Source organism: Mus pahari, chromosome 22 (genome assembly GCF_900095145.1).
Source record: "Mus pahari chromosome 22, PAHARI_EIJ_v1.1, whole genome shotgun sequence".
NCBI classification, from domain to species: Eukaryota; Metazoa; Chordata; class Mammalia; order Rodentia; family Muridae; genus Mus; species Mus pahari.
Genome location: NC_034611.1, coordinates 1,265,907 through 1,281,255, shown reverse-complemented (window position 1 = coordinate 1,281,255; position 15,349 = coordinate 1,265,907). Strand labels below are relative to the sequence as shown.

The following is a 15,349-nucleotide window of genomic DNA, read 5'->3' as shown; positions in this document are numbered from 1 at the left end:
CTTGCTTAGCTTGCTTTCTTATACAACTCAAGACTACCAGTCCAGAGATGGCACCACCCACAAGGGGCCCTCTCCCCTTGATCACTAATTGAGAAAATGCCTTACAGCTGGCTCTCGTGGAGGCATTTCCCCAACTGAAGCTCCTTTCTCTGAGATAACTCCAGCTTATGTTAAGTTGACACAAAACTACCCAGTACACACGTTTTGAAAAGTGAGTGTTAAAGATGGTCAGTGAAGATCTTCTAAAATTGAACCTAGAAAAGATAACTGGCTTTGGGGAAAATTCCAATAAAGCTAACAACTTAAGCTTTTTGTAAATAGATATAATTATGTCTATCATTAAGATAATGCAAATTCAACAATTCTGAACTATATAATAGTAATGTTTATAATGCCTGTAACTAACTGGCATTTAGATGTGCACAAGGGAGAAGACAAATCCATGCTCCACTGTTGAAAGGTCTTAGCACCTTAGACATGATGAAAGCAATGCAAACAAGCAGCATGCTGGTTGGCTGGCACAGCACCCGCCCTACGCTCAGCCTCGGCAGGTTGTGCTCCTTTCCTGAGTACATACAGCAAACTTGTCTCAAAGGGAAATGGTGCAAGGTTAGCTAGGCAGTCAGGGTTCATGTGGGGAAAGAAAGCATTAAAAACAGAGAGCGTCACCAGGAGTCAGCAAATCAAGGCTACTTTAAACACACTGACAAGGAAGTGCATAGTGGCTCAGTGCAAACCTGACCCCCACGTACAAGCCATGGCATGCACGCACAGTAACAATAAAGAGCTGTTGCTCACAAGCACTCATGTATCTGTGACTGCATATACAAGACCTGTACATGACAGTCAAAATCCCACCATGGGTGGCAATGGAGGCTGAAAATCCCATCCCTACCTGGTGAGGAAGCATCATGTAGCTCTCTTAAGAGCTGTGGCCCCTGACAAGCTAGCTACCCATGTTCTAGTACAGCAGTTCCAAATGTGGGCTGCATCTCACATTTGCAGTCATGCACCCGCCTCACCGATAACTTTCCTCTTAAATAGCTAACCTATTACTTTTCCAGATGTTTACTGAATTACACAAACTTATAATCTATTGTCTTTATAGATGTCTTTATGGCACAGGGTTCACATCTGTAACATAGTCAAGGATGATCTTGAACTCCTGATTCTTCTGTCTCTAATTTCCAAGTGCTAGGATCTCAAGTCTGAATCACCATACCTGACAATCCCTGTAATCTGTAAAGAATATAGCCTATGAAGGAAATCTAACATCTCATGGAGAGTTCTCTCCCAGTCTTCCCATCTGAGTCAGGGTTCTCTGGGGTGTGTTCCTCACTTCCCTATCACACTGGCCACGTACACTCCCCTGGGCTCAGCAACGGCCTCCTTACACTGGACACAGTACCACTGCATCAACTCTGCTCACCTTAGCTGAGCATTTGGAAATGTTAAGTTTTAAATTTACAGTTTAATGAACACAGAAGATTTCACATTGACTAGAAAGACAAAGAGCCATATTCTCATTAAGTTTTGCCAAATTTGATTTTAGGTTAATAAAATAGGAAAACCAAAAGCCCCATCAATGAAAATAAATACTTTTATGGATATAAAGGGGATATAGCTCAGGCCTAGGACTGTCCCACAGGCATGAGATCAGGGGACCCATTGCCAATACCAAAGAAAAAAGAAGTCCACTGGGGGAATATAAACATTTGCTTTCAATTTAAGCTATATCCTTGAGATAGCAGTAAGATTGGTTTACATATGATTATTTGTAATTGTCATAAATTGTGCATTATAAGACTATACATTACCCCCGGAACAAAGAAAACAGAAAGTTAATACTATCAAGAATATTTTCTTCAAAAAGCTAAAACAGGCAGAACATCAAATAGTCAAAGAATAGCTGTGTGGTGGCTTGAATGAGAATGTCCCCCATCGGCTCATAGATTTGGTCCCTAGGGAGTGGCACACCTTCAAAGGGTTAGATGGTGTGTGCTCATTGGAAGACATGTGCCACTGGATCAGCTTCAGCTGTGAGGATTCAAAAGCTCACACCAAACCCTGTGTGTGTGTGTGTGTGTGTGTGTGTGTGTGTGTGTGTGTGTGTGTCTTTCTCTCTGCCTGTGGAGCAGGATGTAGAGCAGGATGTAGCTGTCAGCACTGCTCCAACATCTGCCTGCACTCTGCCATGCTCCCACCATGATGATAATGGACTAACCCTCTGAACCTGTAAGCCAGCCCCTGACTAAATACTGTCTTTTATAAGAGTTGCCATGCCTCTTCGTGATGTTTCTTTACAACAACAGAACGTTGACTGCTGTGACAGGCCTGACCATGTTGGCTGTTGGAATAGGAAAGCAGTTCAACTTGGGGCTTAATGGACCAGACTAGTAAGAGTGTGGGAGACAGTGGTGCTGATGCAGATTGTAATAGTCTAGTTCAAGAGGTTTCAGAGGAAAGGATTACTAGTTAATGGCCTAGACACTGTTCTGATTATTTTGGCCAACAATGTGGCTATTTTCTGCCCTTGTCAAAAAAAAAAAAAAAAAAGAAAAGAAAAATCTTCCTGAGACTAAACTGCAGAGTTCTGAATGGACAGCACTCGCAGAAGAGATTTCAAGACACCCTAGCATTAAGTCTTGTGGTTATTAGTGGTCACTATTTCTGTAGATTTATAATGAAAAGGAGCAAGCTGAGTATGGAAAAAAGACAAAAAAAAGTACACTTTGAGGAGAAAAGGAATACCAGGAAATATAATGGAGCAAAGTCCTATGCTCAAGGAGATAAAAAACTTAAAGAAAAGCCTGATGCTAAATGGAATAAAGGAAGGGGTGACCTCAGGGTCAGACCCCACCCATCTAAGCTTCCAGCTGGTAAAAGGAATGAAAGAGAAGTTTAAGCAGTGATGGAAACAACTGACAACAGAAAGCTGATGCATACGTATTGAACAAGAGAACCATGTTTCAGCCTCAGCAAGCAGCAGAATTTGGAAGCTTTGACCATGTGATTCTGACTTTAGAGTCAAGAATACAAAAAAAAGGGGTTACAGAATATCCCTTTGTGGCTAAGGAAAGCCACGGAGGCCAGGAATGTTCAGGGGTGTCCCAACTTGGAGGTCCAAAGAAAACATTGTATAAAGCTATAAAGGTGAAGCCTGGATTGTGCTGGAGACCCCATGATGCTGGAGATGCCAGAGTCATAGAATATCTGCTAAGAAAAGCTGCAGGTCAGGTGTTGAAACCAGACCAAGAGCGAAGAGTGTGTTATTGCAGTCAACAAAGCTGAAAGGAGTTAGAGATCTGAAGAATGTTTTGACAATAGACATAAGGATGCAGTTTGGAGTTTGCCCTGATGGTTTTATGTATTGCTTTGGTCCAATATTCTCTCATTATGCTCCACTGCCCCCCATGTGAAACATTAATGTATAGTCTATGCCACTGTATGTTGGGAGTATATGATCCATGTTTTTAATTTTGATTTGATTTTGATTTTACAAGGGTTACAGCCTTGAGTCTCAGAAGAGACTTTGAACTTTGTACTTTTCAACAATGCTGAGACTAGTAGACTATGGAGACTTGTGAAGTTGGACTGGATGATTTTTGCATTATGCTATGGGTACAAGAAGCCTACGGGGGCCAGGGAATGAGCTGTGGTGGTTTGAAGGAGGACAGTCTGTACAGGATCAGAGATTTGGTCACTAGGGAGTGGGACTAATTCAAAGAATTAGGGGGTGTGTCACTAGAGATGGGTTTTGAGGGCCCACACCAAACCCAGAGTATCCTTGTCTGCCCATGGGTCAAGCTGTACTTCTCAGCTACTGCTCTAGCACCTCCTGTCTGCATGCTCCATGATGATAATGGACTAAACCTCTGACGCTATAAGCCAGCTCCAATACAAGAGTTGTCACAGTGACTAAGACAAGCTGTTGGGACCAGAGCAGCTTTCTCCAATGATAACTTACTGTAACTGCCTCCAATAGCAGAACTGAGTACACAGGGCATCAGAACTGCTTCACATAAAGGGTCCTCACAGCTGCCTCTACTTTAAGGTAAGATTATGATGGAGTCAGTCTATCACAGTGATAGACATCTATAATCCCAGCACTTGGGAGGCAGAGGCAAGGAGGACACCTGCAAGCTGGACGACATAGCTAGTTCCAGAATAGAAACAAACAAAGGCGTCTCAACCCTCAAAAATCACAACAAAACAAAAGCACACACGATATTAAATGGTACTGTTGGAATCATTAAAGTAATGATAATTTTACTTCTCCTATGATAGGTATGATTGTTTTAAAAATTTAGTCTAATACCCACATTTTCCAAAATTTTCTACAATGTAATATTACAAAAATTTTACCTCAATTACATCCTCTCACTACTTCCCCAAGTCTTACAAACATCATCTTTCAAATAAAAATAATGAAAATTTGTCACTAGAAATTAAAACTGCTCACCATGATACCACCATTTTGTTTTCTTTGGATTCTTGTTACATGTTCGCACATAAAAGGAATTATCTGGTGGTCGTCTCTGAAACAAAAACAAAACAACAAAAAATAATTTAAACAGGTAAGTTCTGAAAGAACGTGACTGAGAGAAATGAGTTTCGCAAAATTATTACAGAACAAAGGCAAACAATGGACACAGTAAAGCACAAATAGAATGTCGGCCTCAATTGTTGTAAGAAGGGCTGTGGGAGCAGTCAGTTACAGTACATGGCATCCAAGTGTTTCACACTTATCTTTCCCATAAAGTCACTTAATGAACAAACACAAAACCCACTTAACCAAAGTTGTCTGAAGAACTACAGCAACTTTCAAGTATCCACATAGGCTTATTATTTTATTGTAATGTACTAAGGACAGAGCAGATGAGTCTGATTCAAACAGAATCTAAGAGGAAGGATGCTGTAGTGCTTGGAAGTAACAGTGGCTTTTCTGCTCCTATGTGTCCAGACTGGAACAATACGGAAAACCTGGCACCCTGAAGGACATCTGGCAAGAGTGATGCTAAACACATTGGAGGAAGACTGGGAAAGACCCTGCCTGAAAACTACTGGGTACCAGCCTGACATGAGTATATCTTTCTGCTCAAATGTCAAGTTCATTCTAATGCTGTAGCAAAAGGGATAGCTTCCAACATAATAAAAGAGAGCTTCTGGCTAACTTTTACAATGACTTTATAAAACAATGTCTTTCTTTCCCTATTAAATATCTTTTGCAGTGTTTAAACTTAATTAACAATTTAGACTAATGAAGATGAGAGATTAAGAGAACTCCTTCTACTGAGGCTGATTAAGAGCTGCATTATTTAAGAAAGGTCTAGCCAGAAAGTAGTAGCAAGTGTGGACAACCTAGACTGCTGGGGGGAAAAAAGCCCATCCACTTAACACTGCTAATGCTTATAGACTTAGCTGTCAGCTGACCCTTCCACTGCCCTGAGGAGTTCACATTAATGGTAATTTGAATCATCAACAACAAAAAGACTGTTTGGGGGCTGGAGAGATGGCTCAGTGGTTAAGAGCACTGACTGCTCTTCCAGAGGTCTTGAGTTCAAATCCCAGCAACCACATGGTGGCTCACCACTGATGCCCCCTTCGATGTTTCTGAAAACAGCTACAGTGTACTTACATATAATAAATAAATCTTCAAATTGAAAAAAAAAAACTGTTTGGGTACAATTTGTTAACTATTCCAATATTGTCCTGATACAATTTGAGAAAATTTCTTTAAAAATTAGGATTACAAAATAGAGTTGTGTATTTCTTTTTATGTTATCTAGCATTCAGTAGGGCAAAATAAATAAATAAATAAATAAAATAAATCAAGCATCTAATAAATGTTTAATTTCTGACTCACAGAAATTCTGACTCTTAAATTATCATCACAGTTAAGCCTATCATACAAAAATTCTACTAAAATAGTTTATCAATAGCAGCAAACCTGACAGTGAGTGGAATGATGAGGGCTAGAAAAGAACGGGAGGCAGATGGAGCAACCATTCCTCTCTGGCACTTGGGAGTAAAACATTCCATGTAAATGCAAACCAAAGCTAATGATCATCGCTAACGGCCATCAGGCCATGCAAGAGCAGTGAGCAGACAACCTCCAGGGACCATCTCAATGGCACTCAGTGCAAGCCCTGTGGTCATCACCTCACTGTGAAGAATCATAGGCATATAGAAGCCCTTGTAAGAACAAACTGCTCTGTCCCCCAGATGAAAAGCTTTGTGTGTGCATGTGTGTGTGCACGTGTATGTGTGTGTATATGTATGTACTTGCACACATGGGCATACAATATTGAAGTAATAAGTGAAGAAGACTGAAAACAACATCTACAGTTAAACAAAGCTTGATTACACCTTGAAAATGCAGAAGAAACTAAAGTTAAAGTGATGTTAAGGCAGCTGGAGAGACACTGCGGAGGACCCTCGGAGCACCTTCGTGATGCCTCACAACCATCTGTAACTCCAGCTCCAGGGAAGTCAATGCTCTCTTCTGGCCTCCACAGGTACCAGGCATGCTCAGTGTACAGACATACATGGAGGTAAAACACCCATCCATATAAAAAGTAATGTATTTGCAAAGTGCTGTTAAAATGTATGTATCATATTTCATCTAAAATAGTTGTTTTGCACATTTTAATATTTCTTTCTTCCTTTCTTTCTTTTGTTAAAGATTTTATTTATTTTATTTTTATGACTACACTGTAGCTATCTTCAGACACACACCAGAAGAGGGCATCAGATCCCATTACGGATAGTTGTGAGCCAACATGAGGTTGCTGGGAATTGAAATCAGGACCTCTGGAAGAGCAGCCAGTGCTCTTAACTGCTGAGCCATCTCTCCAGCCCACATTTTAGTATTTCTGAATGGTGATACTGAGCATGCTTAGCTGCTGAACCATCTTGGTGTGCTCTGCCCCACTCAAAAACAGACCTCTTCTGAATTAACATTGAAACTTATTTTGTAAACTTATTCATTTATTTATTATTTATTTAGAAACGTATTTAGTAAAACAGTGACTCTGGGTGTTACAGATTATAAATGTATTGTTTAAAAATAAAGGATTATCGAAAAGATTCTCTAAATTCTAATCAAGAAAACAGCAGTGGATTTAATCTGGAGAACAGAAAAACAATCTGGTAAGGATACACGTACAACCCCAGAGCTCCTACTTTAAAGGTATCTAAAATTTAACTCACACCATTTTTCATCTGGTCTTTTCCCCACTTCCATTAGAGACAGAATCTGTGGATGAATAAAGGAAAACTGAACAGAAGGTTCCAAAACTTCTACTGGTGAATGGTGTGCCTCCTTCAATCTAACCACTAAGATAGGAAAGCTCTGGATTCTAGGAAATTCTGAGAAATGCTGCCTTGGATGGGAAGCGGGGTAAGGAGCCAGGCGATTTTTATTTCTAACTTTCCCACTGTGAAATCTAAAAACAGGAATGTGCTGTACACTTTTACTCTGTGCTTGTTTATGGAAATAAAGTTCAGATTAAAAACATGAACACAAATGGCCTGTTTAAAAATGATTAAATGACAGCTATAGCCTAGTTACTGCCCACATTGCTAGCATGTTGTATACTCAATAAACTATAAATTAGAAATATATATAAAACATTGACTTTGACTTCTAGTCTATTTAGAATGAAAGATAAAATAACAAAAGTTATTTAAAAACAATAAGCATGAGTCCTCCTTCAAATACAGCTAACTGTATGTTGAAACTGTTAAGCTACCTATGCTTAAAGGAGACATTACCTGGAGTAACTGTGCAAGTCCTACCTTTTCTTTGCAGCTGGAAAGCATGCTGATAATGCTGAGACAGACTGACTGCACTGAGAGCGCCGGGGACCAGTCTTCTGTTAGAATGGATAAACAGATATGACCATTGCTATACACATGAGGATGAATGGGAATATTTTCACCAGTAAACATGACCTAAGAAAAAAATAAAATTCAATTAACATTCAATATCCTCTATTAAAAACTAAAATATTCTCCACATTTAACAAGTATTAATTTTTAAGACATAAAATAAAAACAAACAAATAGATTTCAGGAGTAAATGCTCACCTATTACCAACAATTCAGTACCAACCTCACTGCATAAATCACCATGCAGTAGGTAGGAAGCCACAGGCTGTTCTCATAGATTGCACTGAAAAATGGTACTAGAAAATGGTAAACTCCATTTATTGTTTTTTTTTCAAATTCTACACTAAATACTCATTATTCATCATTAATTCCAGCAGTTGGAAAGCAGAAGCAGGTGAATCTCAGTCACTGTGAGGCCAGTCTGGACTACACAGTAAGTTCCAAGCTGAAAGCATATTTAAAAACACAAATACAACAAAACAAGGCCAAAAAAACCAAATAAATAAAAAACAAAACAAAAAACAAAATGCACTAAAATTCTAAAGTATTTAATTCTGATATTGTATCAAAAATCAAATCAAACCTGTTCAGGTAAAATAAGAAAATAATAAGGCAGAGACTTAATTGGCTGCTGTGTGTCGATTCTTCTGTCTACTCACTGAAGTTGCTCCTTTACCTTACCTCAGCACAACTGTAATGGCCTTCCTCTGTCCTAACACTTCAAGTAAAGCACCTAAGCATCCAAATATATCTGCATATCTTAAAGTTCCATTATGCACATCCCAAGACAATTCAAAGGCAGCAGCAGACTTAAGAACACCTACATGTGTGCCCCTCTTTACTCTGAAATGCTAGGCAAAGAACTTGGTCCCGGAGACATGCTACGTAAGTGCTCTACTCTGAGCTACAGCTCTAGAGAAATCACTTGATTTTACATAAAATTCAAATTAAAATAACTCACCAATGTTCAAGTCAATTTTATAAGGTAGTAATATCATAGTTTTAGCGGTTGTTCCTAACTGATCACATTGTAAAAATAACAATACCAGTATCACTTGAGTGAGGTTCTGGTTAAGAATTCACAATCAGGCTCAATGTGGTGGAGGGCCACCGCAGGGGCACCTTCTGGAAAGTCTGAGGTAAGGAATTTTAGTTGAGCCTAGAAGTTCAAAGCTATTTTGGGAAAATAGCAAAACTTTCTCTCAAACAAACACTAACAACAATCATAAATATAAATTCAAAGTTGCCAATTCAGAAGTATGAGTGCCTACATAAAACCCAACAGTTCTCAACCTAGACTAACAGACTGTCTCAACCCTTACAGCAAAATACCGAGGAGACACCAAAGTCTAAATGATGACGTAACTGATGAAACATTTGTTGTTCTATAGGAAATAGTCAATGAAATCCACCTACCTAGAGTGGGGTATATCCACAATTAATATAGAATAGATATTGTGAAGTGAAAATAAGCTAAGGTTTTATAGGTATTTTAAATATATAGCCACAAATCTGATTTTACTAAGATTCTTAGAAACATTCACATTAACAAACTAATTACCCATGTAGTTGGCAGTCTGCTAACATTTTTTTTATTTTTTAATTTTTTTTACATTTTAAATATTACTAACATGCAATACTCAGTATAAGAATCACTTTCAACCTTGCTTTCCTAAGCATTTAAGATCTGGCCACCCACGGCCACCCTCCCCACAGAAGGAAGGGAGAAACAGCAAGCCGACTGTCATGATGAGAGACATCAGTTCCTTGTCTAGCATGACTGCATGAGCTCTACTGTTTGCCTGTGAACAGCTGCTCTAGGAAATGCCAATCATTCAGCTGAGATCATTGCTCTTGCCCTTAAAGCACCCAGCTTTGAACAGTCTTCAATTCTACATTTTCTGAATCTACTCACAACTGCTTTTTAGTGGAATTTTAGAAGTAAGAACCACAGCTTATCACAACATATTTATTTGTAGACTGTGTTACACATGTCTAAAACAGGGATTTACAAATGCCACAGAATACAGATCTGTTCTGGGTTATTCATTTTATCCTCAAAAGCCATCTGGCCAGCAGTGTTTTCACTGAGAACAGAGGCTTGAGAATTTACTCCCTGGTCACAATTCCTTTTAAAAGTCACCCCAAAGGTCTCTTTAATTAAGAAGACTATGAAAAGTGTGCTTTGAAAGTGCCAACAATAAAAAACTGTCAACTTTTGAACATGGCTACCACCAATCACCAGTCCTCATGGGCAGCCAGATACAAGGGTCCTGACAGCTCATTCGCAGAGCAAAGGAGAAGCAGTATTCTCCTTGGGAAACATCGTTACCCATGTCCACAAGCAGGTCCAGAACCTGTGGACCTACCCAAAGGACACGCAGCCAGAGGAGACAGTGGTGAGGGTGAGAGGGAGGCTATGCGGAAAGCAGCAGAGGTCTGCAAGCAGAGCAGAGGGCACGACTAAAACAGCTAGAACCGCACAAAGGCCCAACAAAAGTCAAACCAAGTCCTCTGCTGGAAGCAGTGGTTCACATCTATAAGTCCTCTGCTGGCAGCAGTGGTTCACATCTATAAGTCCTGTGCTGGCAGCAGTGGTTCACATCTATAAGTCCAAATGGCTGTGGCAGGATAGGGTCTTGGGTGGAGAGCCCACCTGGCTATGTAGTAAGACCTTGTCTTAAGAAAACAACTGAAGCCTTTAATCCCAGCACTTGGGAGGCAGAGGCAGGCGGATTTCTGAGTTCGAGGCCAGCCTGGTCTACAAAGTGAGTTCCAGGATAGCCCGGGCTATACAGAGAAACCCTGTCTCGAAAAACCAAAAAAAAAAAAAAAACCAAAAAAAAAAAAACAACTGAAAACAAAATTATTTAATCTCAATTAGGCTTTTAACATATTCCATGCATAGCAAATGCAGCCAGCGTGAACTTGAAGTAACCAGACACTGGATAACTCCTTGCACATATTAAGCAACAATTAGGGTCGAGGCACTTTAGAAGCTTGTCTAAGCAGAGAAAGGCTGCTTGACATGCCAGAGATGAATTCCTGAAATAAAACAAAATATTTTTATATTTTATATCCAGTTTGTTCATGTAAAAGGCATTCCAGGTCTTCTCCATTCCCACAGAGAGCTTTAGAGCACTCGTTGCCACTCCAGTTCTCCACCTACTGTGGGAGAGTAACTGAGGTTAAAGGCTCAATGTAAGCACCACTTTCCATCTTACTTACTACCGAGTATAGATCAAAGGAGAAAACTGGGCATTCCTGTTTAATTCGGGCGAACAGGTATTAGAAACTCAAAATGTTGTTTCTGGAATTGTAAAAGTAAACTGGGGTTGCCCTACGTGGCTGATAAAACTGTCTAGGACTGACTGATACAACAAGACCATTGAATACAAGTGATCTGAAACTACAATTCAATTCATTTCGGCCTCAGGTCAAAACGAGTTACACAATCACACTATTCCAAGTTAACTTAAAACCATATATACTCCATGCTGCAGAGCCCCACTGAGGAAATGGCATTTCAGAGAGGAAGTAAAGGTTCAACTCTAGGGTTTAGAATTAGAACTTTGTGTCTGTATTTTTGATAGCTTCCTTATTATTTTTTTTTTAAGATTTATTTATTTATTATATGTAAGTACACTGTAGCTGTCCTCAGACACTCCAGAAGAGGGAGTCAGATCTTGTTACGGATGGTTGTGAGCCACCACATGGTTGCTGGGATTTGAACTTCAGACCTTCAGAAGAGCAGTCGGGTGCTCTTACCCACTGAGCCATCTCACCAGCCCTAGCTTCCTTATTATTATGGCTCATTTTCAGAAGTAGATAAGAACTAAGATGTAAGTATACTCAGAATAATTTTGGAAGCATATATACCTAGTTTACATCCAGTCTAAAAATTTAATCAGGCCAATCTTGGAATTATTAACTTGAGTATTACAAATATAGACCCGACTAAAATCCAAAGTGAAAGACATCAGAGTGATGAAAACCTACACAGACTATCAACAATTACCACTCAAGTTAGGGGGGAAAAAAGAGGCCATGAGATCTCCCTGCCATCTAGGCTGGTCACAAACCCCTGGACATAAGCACTTCTTCTACAGCAGATTTAAAAGTACCTGACTCATTACTCAAATTTGACAGACTCTAACAACAGTTTGATCTGATAGCTACCAATATCTATAATAATCTGATATAGAAAAACTACAACTAGACATTTAACTATTTACTGCAGTATGTTTACAGTTTACTAAAGTCTTGACATTATTACTAAGAAAAAAGGGATAGAGTTCAGGTAATTTTCATTTATAAAATTCAAAAATTTCTCAACATCAAGTACAATAATTAAAGACCTCACAGCACCTATTTACAAAAAAGATACAACAGTTTCATGAGCAGTTTGAAAAAGAAAAATATTACCTAATATACATGTCAAGCTAGATCCAAACAGTATACACACATGAACAAAACAAGATCTACAAGAAGGGTGGCTCAGTGGCGGCTCACCTATAATGCGTAGTCCCTAGATTATCAATCAGTTTCTAGAGTTGGGATGTAGAGGGGACAGCCAGCAAGCCACCCGAACGCCAAGTTGTAATCATAAAAACACGTCTAGCAATCACTTAGATATCAAAGCTTCCTGTCGGGGACAACATAAGACAAGATTTCCTCCTGTGGTCAGCATGAGCAGGCTGGTGGCCTACACCTGTAATCCTAGCACTCGGGGGTAAACCAGGAGGACCAGACGCTGCAGATCATCCTTGTATGGAGCAGGTTTAAGGCCAGACAAGGATACATAATGCCACGTCTCAAGCAACAAAAAGGAAAAAGTAAATCCAACATAAAAGTGTGGTATCTGATATAGAAAAGTCAGGATTAATAACTGACAAAAGTGAGGGTATATAAATAGAAGTAACACACAGGTATATTTGGTTTTTTAGGAATGAATGTATATGTCTGTGACAAGAAGAGGCCATGTCTCAAAAAACCAAAAGTAAATAAAGAAAATTTAGAAGTGTAACACATGATATAGCAAAGTTAGGATTAATAATAACCTACAAAATAGCTAGGAAGATCATAAACAAAGAGGTAAAATTACAGAGAAATTAGGTTGTATTTAGGAGTGTGTGGTGTGTGTGTGTGTGTGTGTGTGTGTGTGTGTGTGTGTGTGTGTGTGTCAGACAAGCAGGCAGACAGACGGGAGAAAAAGAGGGCACAATTTTGAGAAAAAGAGCCAAAAGGGGCATGGGAGGAGATGAAGGAAGGAAAAAGAAAGGGAACATATGATGTAAGTACAATTTTAAAAATAGTACACAAATAACTGGGAACTGAAATGTCTTGAATTTTCCACGCAGAGTTCTCCTGTTGGCATACAAACGTTATCTCATTAGCACTTACGGTAATAGTTTTCTACTTTTCCATGAATATCATCACCATGTAGCTCTAAGTATACTTCAGAGACAAAGTTCTTTATGTGTTTGTATGTGTGTGTTTGCATATTTATTTTTTTATTTTCTGTGTATGGGTGTTTTGTCTGCATGGATGTCTGTGTACCATATGTATTCACTGCCTGTGAAGGCCAGAAGAGGTTGCTGGGTCCCCTGGGACTGGATTTCCTGACAGTTGTGAACCACTCGGTGGTTGCTGAGAGTGGAACCCAGGTCGTCTGAGGCAAGAGCAGCCAGTGCTCTTAACCACTGAGACATATCTCCAGCTGCCAAGATAAACTTCCTAAAAACAAATGAAACTAAGTTTGGAAAGCTAACTATCCCTTTGTCATTGATTAATGTCCACACTCCTCACTCATTCTAGCATATCAGTGTTCTTTTTTCTTAAGAAAGTGTGACCACTTGGGGAACTTGGCCATTACTACTAAGAGCATCTTAGCAGGCCTCAAAAAGGACAACCCGGGTACCAACAAACAGGCTCCAGATCTGCATGGGGCAGGAGAAAGGGAGGGTCTGGGTGAAGGGAGAGGAAGGGTGGAAGCATGCCAGGAGGCTGTCCTGTTGCCCTGGCACTTCCAAACCTTCAGGATGGCTTCAGAACTGGGAAGCGATACTGACTCTCCCTCGAAAATGAGTATTGCTCCTACAATTTCTAAGAAAAATTAAATGTTAAGATAACTTTTCAGCAAAAAGTACATTTGGAAAGTTTAAAGCAAGTGTAACCAAGACAAAGTAAGCATCTCAGGCGTTTGAGAGAATATGGCAGACCGATGAAAAACTAGAAAGAAGAGGCAGAACGGGGGACGCACCAGGAGTCGAGACACTGAGCTTTGAGAACTTTAGTGCTTATGGTCTGACCACATCTCCTAAAGCCTATGAAATCATCACTTGCTTCATACTGCAGAACCTTCTTTGATCGGACCCCAAACACCCCACGCTCATACCTCAATCCTGTTGACTGATTCAACCTCTAAAAAGATGCAAGCTGTGTTCACCTTCCTAACCTCCACTAGTACCTACGCTACAGATCACCACCACCTCCAACCAGGCCTCCCCATTTGTTAACTGCTGCATTCTTTCTTTTAATTTTAGAAATGATTCTGTACAGGGCAAAAGTACAGGCTACAAACCTATCTATAAAACGTTCTTTCCTGCCCACATCCTCACAAGCATTTGTTTTTTGTTCTCCTGATGAATGGCAACTGACTCTCGGGTAACACAGCACCTTAGGGTAGTTTTGATTTGCATTTCTCTAAGGTTAGAAAACTGAACATTTTTCCAATCTTTATTGGTCATTAGCATTTCATCTGATTGAACTACCTAATTTCTTATATAGTTTGAGTTGTTTCAATATCTCTATTATTTTCTAGTAGAGTGTGTAAGTGTTTTTCTCCCACTCTGTGAGCTGTCACTTTACTTTGCTGTAAAGGAGCTTTGTGTTTCACAGATTCCCATCTGTCAACTATTGGCCTACTTCTTGAGGAATTGAAGTTCTACTGGGCACTTCCCTGCCCCATTTCTCTTGCACTGCTATTTTATTTACTGCCTATATCTTTTCCCAAAAGAATGCAAAATCTACATACACAAAAATTTTCTTTGCTGCCTATCATGAAATTCTTGTGATTCCTTTCTCAATTTAAAAATATTTGTTTGGATTATGTACATGTGTAGACATATGGAGGGGATCAGTGTGTGTAGACATGAGGAGGAGGGGATCAGTGTGTGTAGACATGAGGAAGAGGGGATCAGTGTGTATAGACATGAGGAGGAGGGGATCAGTGTGTGTGGAGACACGAGGAGGAGGGGATCGGTGTGCAAGACATGAGGAGGAGGGGATCAGTGTGTATAGACATGAGGAGGAGGGGATCAGTGTGTGTGTAGACACGGGGAGGAGGAGATCAGTGTGTGTAGACATGAGGAGGAGGGGATCAGTGTGTGTGGAGACACGAGGAGGAGGGGATCAGTGTGTGTGTAGACATTGAGGAGGAGGGGATCAGTGTGTG

At 39.9% G+C, this 15,349-nt stretch overlaps 1 protein-coding gene across 2 annotated transcripts in view; it reads right to left on the bottom strand.

The window, feature by feature from the left end:
- Nucleotides 1-15,349, bottom strand: part of Ube2w (ubiquitin conjugating enzyme E2 W) — a 57,807-nt gene that overhangs the window by 8,485 nt on the left and 33,973 nt on the right. Inside the window, exons 4-5 of one of the 2 annotated variants that reach the window (XM_021222203.2) lie at nucleotides 7,801-7,956; nucleotides 4,463-4,538 (exon numbers count right to left, since the gene is read on the bottom strand). In XM_021222203.2, the coding sequence (XP_021077862.2) occupies nucleotides 4,463-4,538; nucleotides 7,801-7,956 (232 nt within the window). The remainder of the gene's footprint in view (nucleotides 1-4,462; nucleotides 4,539-7,800; nucleotides 7,957-15,349) is intronic. The other variant, XM_029533337.1, reaches the window with a different exon arrangement.